Source organism: Carcharhinus amblyrhynchos, chromosome 2 (assembly GCF_965287045.1).
Source record: "Carcharhinus amblyrhynchos chromosome 2, sCarAmb.v2.hapA, whole genome shotgun sequence".
NCBI lineage: Eukaryota > Metazoa > Chordata > Chondrichthyes > Carcharhiniformes > Carcharhinidae > Carcharhinus > Carcharhinus amblyrhynchos.
The window spans coordinates 31,635,574-31,654,656 of NC_137325.1; the positions used below are offsets into that span (position 1 = coordinate 31,635,574).

At 39.3% G+C, this 19,083-nt stretch overlaps 1 protein-coding gene across 1 annotated transcript in view; it reads left to right on the plus strand.

Annotated features, from left to right (window-relative positions):
* Nucleotides 1-17,526, plus strand: part of LOC145353364 (putative thiopurine S-methyltransferase) — a 42,665-nt gene extending 25,139 nt beyond the window's left edge. Inside the window, exons 6-9 of the mRNA XM_080204046.1 lie at nt 3,621-3,695; nt 5,591-5,676; nt 14,428-14,472; nt 15,153-17,526. Of these exons, the coding sequence (XP_080060172.1) occupies nt 3,621-3,695; nt 5,591-5,676; nt 14,428-14,472; nt 15,153-15,310 (364 nt within the window). The 3' untranslated portion in view covers nt 15,311-17,526. The remainder of the gene's footprint in view (nt 1-3,620; nt 3,696-5,590; nt 5,677-14,427; nt 14,473-15,152) is intronic.
* The last annotated feature ends 1,557 nt before the right edge of the window (nt 17,527-19,083 follow it).

Sequence of the window (19,083 nt, forward strand, 5' to 3'; positions counted from 1 at the left end):
CCACCTCAAAAATTCTAATAATCATGCAGCCGTGTTGACACTGCTTGATAACATTATGTATTTCTAAATGGTCCACGATTACATCCTTTATAATATGCTCTTTAACATTTTCCCAAGGATAGATGTTAAGCTAACTGGCCTATAATTATCTGTTCTTTGTCTCTCCACCTTTTTGAATAAATAATTATAAATAAATAATATTGGCTGTTTTCCACTTCTCTGGGATTTTTCCTGAATATAAAGATTCATGGAAGATTACTACCAGTGCATTCACTATCTGTGTAGATACTTCCGTCAATATCTAGGATGCAACACAAAAGGTCTAAGGGACTTATCAGTATTTAGCTTCATTTGTTTCTCTATTACTTTTCTCTAGTGATTGTTACTGTATGTATTTCCCAAACCCCCCCCCCCCTTGCCCTTTGATTATTTAGTATTTTTCCACTGCAAAGACGGATGCAAAGTATTTATTTAACTCTTCAATCATTTCCTGGTTCCCCATTATTATTCCACAGTCTCATTCTCTAAGGGGACTGTGCTGACTATGGCCTATCTCTTCCTTTTTATATATTTATATGTTTTATTGTCCATTTTTATGTTACTTGCTAGTTATCCTGATCATTTATCTTTCCCTTTTTTTGTTATCTTTTGTTGGTTTTTTAAAACATTCCCAAACCTCTGGCTTGTCAGTAATCTTTGCCATGTTATTTGTCTTTTTCAGTTTAATACCACCCCTAACTTCCGTGGTTAACCATGGTTGACTTATCGCCTTCCTAGATTTCTTCTTCCTCTTTGGGATATATTTTTGTGACCTAAATAGCTGCCTTGCAATGCTGCCATATCCTTTTGCTTTGTAAGTCTACGTATCCCCTCTCCCTCTAAAGAGTTCTTTACATCCTTAGTTATGAAGTTTACAAGAATACTGGTCCAATCACAGTTCAGATGTTGGCTGTCCCCAACAGTACAGCTCCTTCTTTCCCCGGTACTGGTGCCAGTGCCACAAAATGAAACCCACTTCTCCCATACCAGCCTTTGAGCCACATGTTCAAATGTACCCTATGCCAATTTGCAACTGCTCAGGCAATAAAACCGAGATAATAACCTTGGAGTTCTGTTGTTCAATTTAGTGCCTAGTTCCTCAAACTTTCTATGCAGAATCTCTTTCCTTATTCTCCTATGTCATTGGTACTCACGTGGACCATGACACCAGGATTCTCCCTCTCCCACTGCAAGTCCCTCTCCAGCCTGGAGCGTATATCCTGAACCCTGACAACACCACCTTGTGGATTCTGACTCTTTGCTGCAGGAAACAGTGTCAATCCCCCTTACTATACTGTCTCCTACTACTACATTCTTATGTGCTCCTCCTACTTGAATGTTTTTCTGTACCACGGTGCCATGGCCAGTCAGCCCATCCACCCTGCAGCCCCTACTCTCATCCAAACAAGCTGCGAGAACCCCAAACCTGTTGGCGCATTGCAGGGCTGACTCTGCTGCCCTTTGAATCCCTTTACCTGTCTCAGCTATAATTAAAACCCCCAGTCCCTGATCACTTTCTAAACCAGGAGATCCTACCCTTAAGGGGTGTGACTGTTCCCTGAAACAAAGTGTCCAGCTAACTCTCTCCCACTGTGATTTGGTGCAGTGTCTGCAGCTCAGCCTCCACTCAGTGACTCTGAACCAAAGTTCCTCAAGCCGCAAACACTTACTGTGGACATGTTTGCCCTGAATCACAGTGTTATCCAGAAGCCCCCACATGCCTGGACACATCCTGCCATTCTCAATGTGTTTTAAGTAATTAGATAATTAAATGATTTATCTATTTATGGTGCATTTATGCATTTTATTAAATATGATTTTAAATCTTGGGAATAGAATAAATCTTAAATACTTAGTAAATACCACATATTCACAAAACGACTAGCTTCTTCCCCAACCAGTCAAATTGTGTCTTCACTGTGATGTCTCTTTGTTTTCTCACACTGTGTTGAATCTCCCGACTGCCTCTTCATTTGTACTGTTTTCACACTCCCAACCGTTTCTCTGCTCACGTTCCCAACTGCCTTTCCTCTCTTTATATTCAATCACCTCACCACTCATGCTTTTTCAATCTCCCGACTGCCTCTCTACTTGCACTGTTTTCACACTCACCACTGCCTCTCTACTCGCCCTGTTTTCTGTCTTCTGATTGCCTCTCCAATCATGCTTTTTCAATCTCCTGACTGCAGCTCCATCTGCACTGTTTTCAATCTCCTATCTGCCTCCTTAGCAGGATAGAGGTTTAGAGATGTTTCCTCTTGTGGTAGAATCTAGGACCGGGGGCATAATCTCAAAATAATGGGTCACCCATTTAAAACTGAGATAAAAAGGAATTTTTTCTTTGAGGATGGTGAATCTGTTGAACTATTTACTACAGAAAGCTGTAGAGACTGGGTTGTTAAGTATGTTGAAGGCTGGGATGGACAGATTTTTAATCATTAAGGGAATCAAAGGTTATGGGGATAAAGTGGAGAAGTAGAGTTGAGGATTATAGCAGATCAGCCATGACCTCATTGAATATTGGAGCAGACTCGATGGGCTAAATGGCCTACTTCTGCTCCTACATCTTGCAGACAAAATATTCTGTACATTCTAAAATTAATGTTTAAACTTGTAATGATACTAATATTAGACAAGCCGTGTCGGTATCAAACATACCTAGATCATGGGTTAGGTGTTTTGTCTTCAATCCCAATGTTGCATCTTGGTACCAATCCTTAAAGAATTGACAGGATACTCCAGTCTTGTTCGTGGGCATCCCACTGCAAGTGAGAACAGAAAATTTGATATTCCAGCCAATATTCCATTCATTTTCAGTGGCACCAGAGAATCCCAGCTACAAAGAGGAGATTTTTAGCAAATACCTCCAATTCTTTCTTCTTCGAAATGCGCAGTTCATGTATTTAATGTTAACTTGATGTCATTGAGATGAACAATGTCATTGTGGGGGAACTGTATACTTTGCATTTTAAATGGATCCAGCACTTCCAAGTTTGGTAGAATGTTCTATTATTCGGTACCTTCCCCTTAGTCTCAACATGTGCTGTGTTAGTGTTTATTTTCCCTGTTCCCTTGTTGAAGTCTGGTGGCATCTCTAAAATTTGGAGGAGATTTTTATCCAGAATCTGTAAAGCTAGGGACTGAATTTATGCAGAATTCTCATACATCGTGCTTCCTGTTGAATGTGAAGCAAAATGTAGCAGATGCTGAAAGTCTGAACCAATTACCAGGTAGCATCTGTGGAGAAAACAAGTTTTGAATGTGTCTTTGTTAGAACATTAGTTATTACTGATGAACAGCGTTTAAAAAGCTGCTTTATCTAATAATAGTATCTCCATTTTGATAACTCCTCAGTTCACTTAAAATACAAACTGATTTGTTCTTCTCCCAGATAATGGCTAACTTGTTAAGTATTTCCAACATTTTATGTTACAAATTTCCAGCACCTGAAGTATTTTTCTCAGTTTATATGCATACTGTTGATTTTGTCTATGATATCATATCCTACCTGTGACTACTAATCTACAAAAGTATTTTCAATATTTTTGAAACTTTTTTGTTTAATTTTTTATGATGGATAGTGCAATTGCTGGAAGATTTGATGGGATCTGGGACCGAGCTTCTCTAGTAGCTATCAATCCGTCTGATAGAAAACAGTAAGTAATATGTTTTGGTTTTGATTTGCTTTATTATTGTCACATGTATTAATATGCAGTGAAAGTATTGTTTCTTGCGTGCTATACAGACAAAGCATACCGAACGTAGAGAATGAGAGGGTGCAGAGTGTGGTGTTACAGTCATTGCTAGAGTGTAGAGAAAGATCAACTTAATGTAAGTTAGGTCAATTCAGAAGTCTGATGGCAGCAGGGAAGAAGCTGTTCTTGAGATGGTTGGTATGTGAGCCCAGACTTTTTATTTTTTTCCCAATGGAAGGAGGTGAAAGAGACTATGTCTGGGGTGCGTGAGGTCTTTGATTATGCTGCCATTATGCTGGCTGCTTTTCCAAGGGAAGTGTAGACAGAGTCGATGGATGGGAGGCTGGTTTACTGATGAACTGGGCTTCTTTCACGACCCTTTGTAGTTTCTTGCAGTTTTGGACAGAGTAGGAGCCATAACAAGCTGTGATACAACCAGCAAGGATGCTTTGTATAGTGCATCTGTAAATGTTGGTGAGAGTTGTAGCAGACATGCCAAAGGGTGGCACGGTAGCACAGTGGTTAGCGCTGCTGCTTCACAGCTCCAGGGGCCTGGGTTCAATTCCCGGCTTGGGTCACTGTCTGTGTGGAGTTTGCACATTCTCCTCGTGTCTGCGTGGGTTTTCTCCGGGTGCTCCGGTTTCTTCCCACAGTCCAAAGATGTGCGGGTTAGGTTGATTGGCCATGCTAAAATTGCCCCTTACTGTCCTGGGATGTGTGGGTTAGAGGGATTAACGGGTAAATGTGTAGGCATGTGGGGATAGGGCTGGGTGGGATTGTGGTCAGTGCAGACTCAATGGGCCGAAGGGCTTGTTTCTGCACTGTGGGGTTCTATGATCTAATTTCCTTCGCCACCTGAGAAAGTAGAGGTAATGGTGTTCTCTGCTGTTTTATTTATTAATTAACTTTAAAAACTTGCTATTTTGCATTTCACTATAAAGTGACAAAAGTAAACTTGTTTAATGATTTTGTGAGACACAATTTAATTGCAAGTATTATTAATAGCAAAGATTAAATGGCAAACCCAGAGTTAACAAAACTGAGACATCAATACCTAAGTGAAACTCTTGAGTTTAGATTGCATACATTTCCCATATTTATCAACAATTAACTTTAGCATTCATTTTAAAAAAGCATTCAGTACCCATTGAAAGATATGGGTTCACTGAGTCCACCTTATTCCCCTTTTACCCTGAAAGGAAACAATTGGCCTTCATTTGATATCTTGCCAGGTCAAAAATTGAATTGGATTGTCAAACCTGCAGCCTACTTATTCAATGTTGATGCATGTTAGCATTTTACAAGACACTCATTATTAGTAACGTTATATGTTTAAAGTGTTTTTAATAAAAGTGCATGGCATATTTGAAGATGAGAACAATGCAGATTGCTTTATAAATCTTTATGTATCTCTCTTTAATAGAAGACTTCGCATCTGTTTAAATTTGCCTTTTAAAACAAAATCCTCAGTTTGACAGTATAATATTTAAATCTATAATTGTACCTGTCCATGAGCTTCATGGGGCATAGTATGGCTACAATTAAAAAAAACTGTTGAGCATTTCACTGTGAGTATTAAATGCTTCCTGCATTTTGCTGTCCAGTTACTGATGTGGGAAATGCATTTCTCTCAAGGTGGTTAATATTTCCTTTCTATCCAGGCATTAGTAATTGAACTAACCCAGTAAAATCAAATTTAATGTTAACACAAATTTAGGATTAAATTAAACAAAGTGATAATCATAGGAGGAAAAGAGAAAATCAAATAGCGAAGCAAATTTGAAAGATTATTAAACAAACTAAATGAAAAATAAGACCATGCATTAAACTAAATTTTTTTTTTGATATTGTTGTAGTTATGCCAAGCTCATGACAACACTTATGGCCAAAGAATGTCACTACCTTCTTGATACATTTACATATGATGAAACCAAATATAGTGGTAAGTGATTTTTTTTTTGGTCCACTTTTACATGCTCCAGACACACTTAAGGTGTGAAAAGCATTTGCATGTATTTATGTACAACACAAGCTTTTTGTAATATAATTAAGTCTACCTAGATAGCTGATAAGAGAATAAAATATTTGACAGTAAAATTTCTATGCATAAATTCCATTTCCATTTTTTCAATTATGGAAGCCTTACTGAATAAAACATTTAAATGAATTGCAAAAATTTGGATTTATTCATTTTAGATTTTGTACTATCTCAGTAATGCCAATTTGTTAAACCATCTTTACAGAAGTGTTTAGTAGAAGCAGAAAATGCTGAAAATATTCAGCAGTTCAAGCAGCATCTGTGAAGAGAGAAACAGATGATGGGATGGATTTTCATCTTCAAGGCAGTCAGAGTTGGGAAATTTGCTGGTTTGGCACCCCCTCCCTCGGAGAAAGTATCTGCAAAGATGGGAGGTAAACTGGAGCTAAATGGAGTCAGGCCAACCATCTTGGGAAAGAGTTCAGAGGCAGCCATAGGCTGCTGATTGCCCAGGCGAGCTGTGAAAAGGCTCACCTCAGTGTTTTGGGACTTTGTCCAGTTCCAAGAAATTCAGTGAAACAAAAATGAGAAGAAGAGCAGTTAATCAAGCTATGTTTTCCCTGTGGCACGGCTGATCCAATGGAGTATTGGATTTCTAGGTTTTATTCTGCCAATTCCACAATGTTTACTTACACAAGATAGAGGTTTTAATATGCTTGCAGTTTCAGCAACTGAGTCGATGAACAAATTGCAGAAAGATAACACTTGGCTGATTTTAAACAAAAAAAGTTTCTTGATATTAAAAAATAATTGCTGAGCAAAAGTAATGCAATGTCATAGCATTAATTTGGTAGGTTAAGAAAGAGCAGTTAATGAAAGTGACTAGGTGCGAGGGTTCAATGTGTTTGTGTCCAGCTCACTCGGTCTCGGTGTCTACTCACTCATGCTCAATGACTGTGACTGGGTGTGTGTCTATGGGTTGATGTGAGAGTGACTGAAAATGGGAATAGGGCACACTTCCTCAGCCCGCCACCATCACTCACACTCTAGGTCTGCCACCACATTCCTCCCCTCAGACCCGCCACAACTTTGTTCTTTTGCAAGGGGGCATGGGTATTGGGGGTGGGTTGTCAATCCATATCTGGGAATGGTTTGGTTTGGGTCCATCAGTCAACCCAGGTTGGGTTCATGGATTGAGTGGAGACAACTCTGGGTAGGGGCTGCAGGCCCATAAGAGAGGAGGTCACTGCAGGGTGGGGGGATGTCAGTTGGTTGATGAGGAAAACTGTTGGGGTGTGGGAGACGTCCTATCAAGGGTCAGCGCATGCAAGGAGTTAGGTGTTCACATTAAATACCCAGAAATTAGAAGAGTGCCATTGTATTCTTTACACTGCACGTAATAGAAACTAGTGTAATAACATAAGAAATAGGAGCAGGATAACAGTGCTCGCCAGGAAAAATAATTGGATGTGGCTGAGATAGTTCAGCTGAGTAACAAATGTAAGAAATAAAACAAGTGCATATTTCTTATTGAAAGTGAAATGTTTGACTGCAATCTTACGACCACGTCCCATCCAACCTTCAGTGAAGCGAGGTGATAAGATTAGGCAGGAGACGAAAAATCAGGTTCATGCCCGGTTTTTCATCTCTCTAAGTCTTAGCACCACAGTGTTGCTGGCGAAATCAGCTTCATATCCAGAAAGGGCGTGAAGCCAATTTAAATACTAATGATATGCTTTGAATGTCATTAACGAGTTCCAGATGTTATCATCCGTGCTCACTTGCCTGTTACCACCTTACTGGCTGAGGTTCTCCCTGACAAGAATCATGTGTCGTTCCGCCCCTCCCTCTGTCCCTCCTCCACCACCACTGCCACCACACCTTCCCCCCCCCCCCCCATGGGAACCAGGTGTGATGACCTTGCTGGGGGAATCAAAGGCCAGTGAAGTCCCCAGATGGTCAAGGGTAGGGCTGGGCAGTGCCCAATGTTCTCGGGGGATAGTGGGGAGGTTCAGCAGGAGGTCTCTCAGTACACTGGGAGACCAGGGCATGTTGTGGGGTACCCAAGGTAACCAGTACTGCCCAAAGTTTAGACAATACCAGACTCATGAGACAGGTATCTCCGTATAAAGATGCAACTTTATTTGAACCAGCAGCTGCCCGGAGTTTATCAAAGAATTAGGCAACTCTGACATTGAGCAACAAAACCTCTCCAATGAATCTAATATATACAATCAAAAACAGATCAATCATTCCTGCCTTTCAGTAGCTTTAAATCGATCATCTTCAGGATAAACAAATCAACAATAGTACACAGCAAATATTTCAGCCAATCGAATTCCACCCTTCAGCATAATGGTATTTATTAGTCCATGAAATCCAGAAGCTGACTCCTCTCTCGGCAAACCTCACATCCTGTTTGCCTAGTAACCTAAGACACTCAGCTCAGAGTTCAAATAAATGTTCTGATGGGTTCCCTTTAAGGTCACTGTCTAACCAAAATAACTTGTGACCCCACGTCTGGGTGCCAGTCTATCTTGTCTGGACAGTGAATAAATCCTATTCATGAAGTATGATTAAGTGTTCTAAATGTTCTCCTTCGGAAACGTTACTGATAAAACTTGCATATTTCCAAGGCCCATATATTCCCTAGAAATATGGCTTTGCCCTAATGACTTTTACCATGATATCTTGGTGTAAAATGCTTCTTGACTAAGTGAACAATCCTTAAAATCAATAATACATTCAAAATATCAGCATATGTGTTTTACAATCATAATCACTTGTTTAAATCAAATACTGCATTTCATATGTGTAAATATATATATGGAGTTAGAAGGGCAAAAAGGGGTCATGAAATGTCCTAGGCATACAGGATTAAAGAGAATCCCAAGGCATTTTATACATATATTAGGAATAAGAGGGGTGTCAGAGAACAAGTCGGACCTCTCAAGAACAAAGAAGAGGAATTATGCTTAGAATCCAAGGAAGTAGGTGAGATCCTAAATGAATAATTTGTATCTGTATTCACAAAGGAGAGGAACACATTGATTGGTAGTGTCTCGAAGGGATGTGTAGATCCGTTAGAACAAATCACAATTACAAGGCAGGAAGTGTTAGGTATTTTGGGAAGCATTAAGGTAGACAAATCTCCAGGACCAGATGGCATCTGTCCTAGATTACTGAGAGAGACAAGAGTCCAAAGGTGTGCAGGTTAGGTTGACTGGACATGCTAAAATTGCCCCTTAGTGTACTAGGATGCTTAGGTTAGAGGGATTAGTAGGTAAAATATGTAGGGATGTGGGGGTAGGGCCTGGGTGAGATTGTGGTCAGTGCAGACTCGATGGGCCAAAGGGCCTCTTTCTGCACTGTAGGGTTCTATGAAATTGCTAGGCCTCTAACAGAAATCTTTGTTTCTTCAGTGAACACAAGTGAGGTCCCAGAGGACTGGAGGATCGCAAATGTGGTCCCGTTATTTAAGAAGGGTAGCAAGGATAACCTGGGTAATTATAGGCCAGTGAGCTTGACGTCCATGGTAGGGAAATTGTGGAGAAGATTCTCAGAGATAGGATCTACACACATTTAGAAGTGAATAGTCTCATTAGCGATAGATGACAAGGTTTTGTACAAGGGAGGTCATGCCTCACAAATTTGCTTGAGTTTTTGAGGAGGTGACAAAAATGATTGATGAGGGAAGGGTCGTGGATGTCGTCTACATGGATTTTAGTAAAGCATTTGACAAGGTCCCTCATGGCAGGCTGGCGCAAAAGGTTAAATCTCACAAAATCAAAGGTGAACTAGCTAGATGGCTACAGAACTGACTTGGCCATAGAAGACAGAGGGCAGCAGTGGAGAGGTCTTTTTCTGATTGGAGGTCCGTGACTAGTGGTATTTCGCAGGGCTCTGTACTGGGACCCCTGCTGTTTGTGATATATTTCAATGATTTGGAAGAAGATGTAGCTGGTCTGATTATTAAATTTGCGGACAACACAAAGAGTGCTGGAGTTGCAGATAGTAATGAACATTGTCAGAGAATACAGCAGGATATAGATAGCCTGGAAAATTCAGCAGAGAAATGGCAGATGGCGTTTAATCCAGATAAATGCAAAGTGATGCATTTTGATAGATCTAATGCAGGGAGGGAGCTATACAATAAATGGCAGAACCATCAGGAGTATAGACACAAGAGGGATCTGGGTGTGCAAGTCCACAGATCCTTATAGGTGGCAGCATAGGTGGAAAAGGTGGTGAAGAAGGCATATGGCATGCTTGCCTTTATTGGACGGGGCATAGAGTATAGAAGTTGACATGTGATGTTGCAGTTATATAGAATGTTGGTTAAGCCATGTCTGGAATACTGCATCCAGTTCTGGTCGCCACACTACCAGAAGCAAGTGGAGGCTTTCGAGAGCGTGCAGAAAAGGTTTACCAGGATGTTGCCCGGTATGGAGGGTATTAGCTATGAGATGAGATTGAGTAAACCCGGGTTGTTCTCCCTGGAAAGACAAGGTTGAGGGGCAACCTAATAGAAGTTTATAAAATTATTAAGGGCGTAGATAGGGTGAACAGTTGGAAGCTTTTTCCCAGGTCAGAAATGATGAACACAAAGGGTCACAAATTCAAGGTTGGGGTGGGGGGGGGGGGGGCAAGGTTCAATACGGATATGCGGGGGTTGTATTTTACACAGAGGGTGGTGGGGGCCTGGAATGCACTACCAAGCAAGGTGGTTAAGGCAGACACGCTAGGATCATTTAAGACTTATTGAGACAGACTAGGAATAGAGGGATACAAACAGATGGTCTAGTTAGGAACACATGATTGGTGCAGACAGGGAGGGCCAAAGGGCCTGTTCCTGTGCTGTATTGTTCTTTGTTCTTTATATTGCTTCTTGTTAGTTCATAAATTTTAAAACTCATTTAAATGAATGCTGCTAGTTCTGTCAATGTCTTAATGTCTTACCACCCCATTAGGGATTCCACTTACAGGGCCTCTGTGCAATGGCGCCCCAAGAGCTCAGCAGGCAGCTTCCCTGGCAAGCTGAGGTTAATTGGAACAGGTGTAGGAGGCAAAGGACAGAGTGAAAGTGGGATGGAAAGATAAAATGACAAGCACTTACTCAGATTGGTTTTGGCAGCAGTTTTTTACTTCTCTTTTGCCCATTTTTTGTGATGCTTAGAATTTAGCCAGGTTTTAGCAATTCATAAATTATAATCTGAATAAATTCACAAGTTATAGTCTGAATAACGGAAATGCTATTTCTGAAGTTGCTGATCAGGCAAAAATAATTACTGAATGAGTTAAAAAATTCCCAGTGTAAAATTGCTTAAACAGTTTGGTGTAATGCTGTTGTTTCCTTGATACTTTGTTGTGCAGTACTGAAATGTGCAAATTTTATTGAAGTAAATTACATAAACTGAGCTATCCAGAGCAAGTGTGTGACCATTTTAAAGCTCTCTAGAGTACAAATTGGATTGTAATTATAGTTTAGTTTCTTGCCAAATTTGATGTAACAGTAAGAACAATTAAGTGAATAAAATTAAATAAATTTGTAAAATCATTAATCGTTTAACTGTATCTATATTGTAGAGTCACAGATTGTGACACTTGTATTTTTTTAATACCAACAAAAGTTGCACTATCTGACTTTTTTGTAACATTTCACACAAAGAGAAACAAAGTCCTTGCAGAGAAAATAATGGTTTTGATCTGATTTATTATTGTCACATGTATTAGCATACAGTGAAAAGTATTGTTTCTTGCACGTTATACGGATAAAGCATACTGTTCATAGAGAAGGGAACAAGAATGTAGTGTTAATAGATAGGATATAGAGAAAGATCAACTTAATGCCAGGTAGGTCCATTCAAAAGTCTGATGGCAATAGGGGAGAAGCTGTTCTTGAGTCAATTGGTACATGATCTCAGACTTCTGTACCTTTTTCCCAATGGAACAGGGTGGAAGAGAGAATGTCCAGGGTGTGTGGGGTCCTTAATTATGCTGCTGCTTTGCCGAGCCAGTGGGAAGTGTGGACAGTGTCAATGGATGGAAGGCTGCTTTGTGCGATGGATTAGGCTACATTCACAACCTTTTGAAGTTTCTTGTGGTCTTGGACAGAGCAGGAGCCATACCAAGCTGTGATACAACCAGAAAAAATTCTTTCTATGGTGCATCTGTAAAAGTTGGTGAGAGTCGTAGCTGACATGTCAAATTTCCTTAATCTTCTGAGAAAGCAGAGACATTGGTGTGTTTTCTTAACTATAGTGTCTACATGGGGGGATCAGAACAGGTTGTTAGCAACCTGGACACCTAAAAACTTGAAGCTCTCGACCCTAAAAGGATTTTTTAAAAAAGAGAGCAAAAGCAAGATGGCTTTTGATCAGGAAGGGATTATTCAAAGGGCATGATATAGCTGCTGCAAGAGTGAAGGTTGCAGGAAATAATGGGTAACATTTTCAAGTGATGTTCTCAACTTGTAAATTCACAAGTGTCAGTGTATGGATATTACAGTGTAGTGTTTATGATATCTGCTAGCAACCAAGCGGTTGAGTTAAAAATGCACCATGGCAAATTGTGAAATCTGAATTCCATAACCAGATAGTTTATAATTCGGACCAGAAAAGAATACAGTCAATGCTGCCGTATTGTCATTCCAAAATATTACTGGTTCACTAATATCCTTTGAAGAAAGAAACCTGTCACACACATACAACTGAAGACCCAGAGCAAAAAGTTTAAAAACTCAGTCTGGCTTACAAGTGATTCTCACCCCTGTACAAATTTTGGGATTGTTACTCTTTTTCTAATTCTAAAAAGGAGTTTATTTATTAGTGTCACAAGTAGGCTTACATTAACACTGCAATGAAGTTACTGTGAAAATACCCACGTTGCCATACTCTGGCACCTGTTCAGGTAGACTGAGGGAGATTTTAGCATGGCCAATGCACCTAACAAGCATGTCTTTTGTTAGAGAAGAAACCCACGTAGACACAGTAAGAACATGCAGACTCAGCACAGATAGTGACCCAAGCCAGGAATCAAAACGAAGTGGCTGGCGCTATGAGATGGCCATGCTATCCACTGTGCCACCATGCCGCCATTTTAGATTGAATTATATTCACACATTAGATTCAAGAAGCTTAAGGCTTTGAAAATCAGACGACTTATTTTGAGGGAAGTTTACAACTCAAGTCTATTTTGACCTGCTGGTAGGATCTGTCATCTCATTCATATTCCCAGTTGACAAATTCCTGCATTGGAAGGATTTAGAAGTTGCTCTCCGAGACTAGATTTAGTAGAAAAGAGAAGCTGTTCTTTGGAAAGTGTCCAGGAAAAACACATGGCAAAATAAAGTATAGCAGCCTACAAATGGACAAAGCAAGTGGAGTTTCTTGCCACCACCAACTCCCATTCTCTCCCCACCCAGCTACATTTTTGCGCTGTCTATGAATTAAAACAGATTAACAATAACACTTGATTAGTTGTGTTGTCTATGGCTGGCTGGAGTGGGGGCAGAAGTCAGCTCCATCCAGGGTGGGGGTATTGAGTAATCGTAAAAGGCATTTCCTCAAAGTTGTTTGTGAGCTAAGAAAGTGTGTGTATAGAGCCACATTTTCGTTCATGAGTGGTTCAGTTTAAAAATAACCCAGCAGACAAGATTTAGAACAGAATTCTCCCATCTCTCTCAAAGCACGTTTGTTGGCAGGCAGGAATGGAGCACCTAATGGAAGCCAAAAAGTCATAATTTTACCAGCATAAAAATCACACTAAAATGCCCCCTATTACAGGTTAATAGCGGGTGGCCACTGGCTTGTGGCGTGCATACTATTTGCATTAACTTGCATCTCATGAATGTTCATTTAAAAAGCTGCCCACCAGCATTCTGTTGGTCTTTCAATCTTACATCACATCAGTGTGACATTATATCGGTCTGAAACCTGATGGATAAAGAGTGACATATACAATATGACCCTCAGTTCACAAGAGACTTTACAACAGTGCAAAGCCTTTCTGACATGGTGTTGTGCTGCTCCTGATGTACATCACTCTGCCAAGACAGATTAGTTCCTGCCTTCAATCCTCATGCCGAGCTTATCTTCACGGATAGCACTATGCTGCTGGATCCATGGATCCTCCTGAGTAACTGCATTAGATCAATACTGCACCTGGCATTGGGAAGTACAGGGGCCTCTTTCTTCCTGGTGCCACTCAACAGTCTCTATCAGGACAGAACTGTGCTGTGGGGCTCATGCAGCCATCACAACATAGGTCTGAAGTTTGACCTGAGACTTTTGGGAGGGTGGGGAGGGAGAACAGCTGTGCAAGGAGTGGGGGGAAAATACAAGTGTTCACAATCACAGGCAGAAGAACAAGGAGGTGTTAACCCTAAAAGCACAATTACCTCACCTCTCTTTTGTTGCTATATTTTATACCACACGATGTTTAATTCCCAGTTCTGATTTTTCTGTAGCCATTTCTCACTAATCTCTATTATGCCTTGTATTGTTCCTCCCAACATATGACTGTCTCCAACTCTCCTGTTTTATGATGGACACTTGCATTGTTTTACAGACATACTGAACTAAATAAAGAATGCTTTGAAACCCAAGAGACTTATCTATTCAAAGATTATTTGAGGGAATTTACCTCTGACAGGCTATCATTGGCCAACAAACATAATCATTACAAAGAATTTGCCTGATTGCTTTGCTTTCACAGGTCCACCATTTTCTACTCCTAAACATGAAATTGAAGACCTGTATGGTGAGTATGTTTGAATTAATGTAAAGGATTTTGCCAAAATAAAAAATATGCAAATCACTATACTGTATCTTACAGTAATTACATGAAAATGTGAGAATCTGTTCTGAAGAGCATTCTGTAATACATAAAACATCTCTGGCACAGTTTAAAAATAAACCACACACATTTGAAGGCAGCATCCAATCAGATCTAATTTCACCAATGCAGCACCTCATGCAAAAGAGAAAGAGCAGGAAATCAGGGCAAAGTGCACTTAATCTCTTTTGTCCTAGTGCAGTTACTCCTCAGGAATCTACCATTTTGGTTCAATATACTCAAGAATAAAACTCAAAGTGAAATCAGTCCAATTCTGTATAAAATTGTTTGATAAGATGACAGAAAGGAGAGAGCAATAACTAAATTATGAAAATATAATGTAATAGAGTTATCAAACGCATGAGAATTGCATCTATAACCCCAAAAAACCTTGTCATTGTTTTTGTCACATCGTGTTGACATTTTAACGTGAAAATTTCTGAATTTTTTTTTCTCTCAAAAGTAATTTGATGCAGTTCAGTCACTTTTTAAAACTAATCTGCTTTTTTCTCTATCATATCTTTATTTGAAGTAATTTAATGCTGTGGTAAAGCTGCCAGTGTTTAGGCATTGGAGTATATTATTGTTTGTGTCCTTCTTTCCAGGCAAGTCATGCAATATTCAATTGATACAATCATTAGATGCTCTGACTGACAGACAGAGAATGTGGGGTCTGGATTCCTTCATCGAACATATTTACTTAATTACGTTGAAGACTGACACCGATTCCTGTGCATTAACAGAAGCTGCATTCACTTTATGAAACAAAAAGCAAAATAGGAAAGTAAATCTGATCAGCAAAACTAAAATAATGGGTTTTGATTTGAGCTGGAAGTTGAAGACTTCCCTAGTAGCAGAACACGTGATGTCCATTTTCCTGATTTCAATATGTATACATTTTGAGTCCATTTATACTAACTGTAAAGTTAAACCAAAATGAAATAGTCTTGCAGCATTAATACAATTACAGTGTATGTGAAATTATTTTGTAAATATTTCCCTCTCAACTATTGACACACTCCTTTCAAAATAGTTATTGTCACTCCTCTCTCAAAACCTACCTTTAGGCCCTCTGTACCTGAAAACTAACATTCTATCAGCAAGTTCCGTTTCGTCTTCAAGTTGTTGAACGGGTTACCTTCCAAATCCATGTCCTACCATTACTTTGTGTGTGGATCTCTACTGTCAAATTTCCACTTCTGTATACAACCCTAAAAATGCCCCAAACTGGAGTCACAAATAAAATAATCTAGACTGTGACCATTGTGTATTCTCCCTTCTTACATAGAATTTACAGCTCTGAAAAAGACCATTAGTGCTGAAAGGCTTGCTCCGAATGAGCTCTGTCCCACTCTATTTCTTACAGAATTATAGGATGATTATAGCATGAGAGGCAGCCATTCAGCCTGTTGTGTCTCAGTGCAGTTCATCTAGTGCCACTCCACTGTCTTTTCAACTCTAATAAATCTCTTCTGAAAGCTATGTTCAAATCTGCCTCCACCATCACATCTCACCCTATCAATATAGCCTTCTGTTTTATTTCCAAATACCTATCTCACTTTTCCTTTCTATCCTTCATCCTTCGACATGATTAATTACACTATCCTTATTCAAGACCTTTTTTGCATATACTGCCATAACTCAAATGCACTTTTACCTTCCCAATTGCTGACAGAGCAGCACTGCCATTGGCTTCCTTCAAATTACTTAAGAATCTGTTTATGCAGTGTTGCACTAGTGTCATTCATAGACATGTTACAGTGTTACAAAGAGTGTGCTGGAGAATCCTGCCAATACTATCTGTTCTCAGTACTTGAGTGTGTCATGTGGTTGTTCAGCATGGTAAGCCATTAGGTACATTATCTGCAAGTCCCTGATTCATCATTGACCTCCCTGTCATTAACAGATCAAAATTCCAGCAATAGTGCAATACAAACAAGAAACTAAGATGTTCAATTAATGGTATTGGCTGCCAGATATACTATTCCAACAAATTTAGGGCACTTGGGTGCACTATCCTTAATTCCAAAGAGTTACGTATGTTAATGGAAATTTATTTTAAATCTATTAAAGAACTTGCTGCTAATGTAATTGCTTATAAGTAGGTACCCCAATATTACCGGATTAGAGAATATATCCATCTCTGCAACTACAGCTGCACACTGAGAAAGAAAAAGATGGTCACTTAAAAAGTTAAAATAGTAACATGGATTACAAACAAATGTAATGTTATTCTTAAGGGAAGGAAGGAGCTTGGTACATGGTAAATTGCTAAATATCTCTGGTTAAATGCATAATTTGCATATATAACTTAAGTAGATGTATTCAAATTAATCAATAATAAAATTTCAAAATAGACCTAACTCAGAATTATAATTATATTTTTTAACATTTTCTGGGTTTTTTTTCCTCTTTGTATCTCTTGTATTTGCATATTCAGATTTTATGCATCAATTTTGCATGAATTATGTATGTTCAAGAAAATGTAAAAATAATGAACTGTATCACTTTATGGAAAAACAGCATGTTTTCACTTTGAATAAATATTGATAAGAAATTTACAAGTATAAATGAAAATGCTATTTGTCTTTGTATAATATGTCACAGACAGAAAGAATCATTTTAAACTGCCCTGATTTTCCCATTCTCTACCATCCATAAACAGAAAAGTTTTTTTATTCTGATTTCGCCCTTTATAAATGGTGATGTATTTTCCCCAACCTTTAAATTTGGAAATGTTCCAATCCACTCTTAATAACTTGCACAGTAAACCCAAAGTAAGATGAAAATAAAAGGCTCAAATTTATTTTCAAATGCACACATGAGAGGGTTTTGTAAAGTCCACCCCTTTTTTACACTCATACAATAAATGGGTGGGTAACCATGATGTGGAGATGCCCGCGTTGGACTGGGGTAGGCACAGTAAGAAGCCTCACAACACCAGGTTAAAGTTCAGCAGGTTTATTTGGTAGCACGAGCTTTTGGAGTGCTGCCCCTTCATCAGGTGAGTCTCACCCAATAAAGGGGCAGTTCTCCGAAAGCTTGTGCTACCAAATAAATCTGTTAGACTTTAACTTGGTATTGTGAGACTCTTGCAGTAAATGGGAGATAAGGAAGAGTTTTCAGGGCATGATGACAATACAAGTATCAGTTTTACATGTGTCCAGAATCAGAAAACAACTGGAATGTTCCTGCTGCGGAGAAGTTAACCGATTGTGGAATGCTTTATCCTGATGGGAAAAAGCACGTAGAATGCCGTAGTCTGGAGGGTGACCTGATTGCACTTCCAGCTCCACATTCCCACTCACCCCAAAAATCTTTGACTCCCTTATTAAGTTAAAAATCTATCTACTTCTGTCTTAAAAGTATTCATTGATCCTGCCTCAACAATCGGGAAGATAATTCCAAAGACTCTCAACCTCAGAGAAAATATTTTATCTATACCTTATCTGGAAGACCAATTATGTTTGAACTGTGTTCCCTAGTTCTCGTCTCTCCCGCAAGGAGAAACATCCTTTCAGCCTGCACCCTGTCAAGTTCCCTCAGGATCTTGTATGTTTCAATAACGTCACCTTTTATTCTTCTAAACTCCCAATTGGTACAAACCCAATCTTTTATCATAAGATAACCATCCTCATCCCGGATACCAGTTGAGTTAAGCTCCTCAGAACTGCTTCTAAAGCATTTAACCCATTCTTAAATAACAAAATCAAAACAGTACATAGTAGTCCAGATGTGGTCTCACCAATGTCCTATACAACTGTAGTAAAACATTCCTACATTTATATTCCAGTCCCCTTACAGTAAATGATAGCATTCCACTGGCTTTCCTAATCAGTTGCTGTATCTGCACACTAACCTTTTTTATGATTTGTGTACCAGCATAACCAGATCCCTGAATTCTGTAATCTTTATCCATTTAAATAATATTCCTCCTTTCTATTCTTCCTACCAAAGTGGACAGTTTCACATTTTCCCACATTATGCTCCAGCAGCTACAACGGCACCCTCACATTAACCCCAGGCCAAGCCATCCTCCCAGGACTGCTTAACATTAATCCCTGGAAGTAGTACCCACTTTGGGGGTGGGTAATCCGATAATAATTAAAAAGTTATCTTATTTAAAAATTACTTAATTCTTACTCTTTGTCATTGTTAATGGGAGGGATGATGCAGGAAAGCTGATTCTCATAACAGACACAGACATCTCCTCACACGCACTCTCACTCTCATCTATTGCATTCACATAAATACTCATGTCTTACTCGTGTCTTTCTCATATTAACACACACATGTACAGCTCCCTCACTCACTTCTCTCACACACCCTATCCTCACAGACATGGACACACACATCCTAACACACGCATACAATCATTGTAACACAAACACTCATCCGCATGCTCACCCTGATACAACACACATATCCTAACACATATGCACACACACACATCCTCATGCACAAATATACATCCAGTGTTCCAAAAGGTCTTGTTCTAATTGACCCATTTGATTTTTCTAATTCTTTTTGAACTTT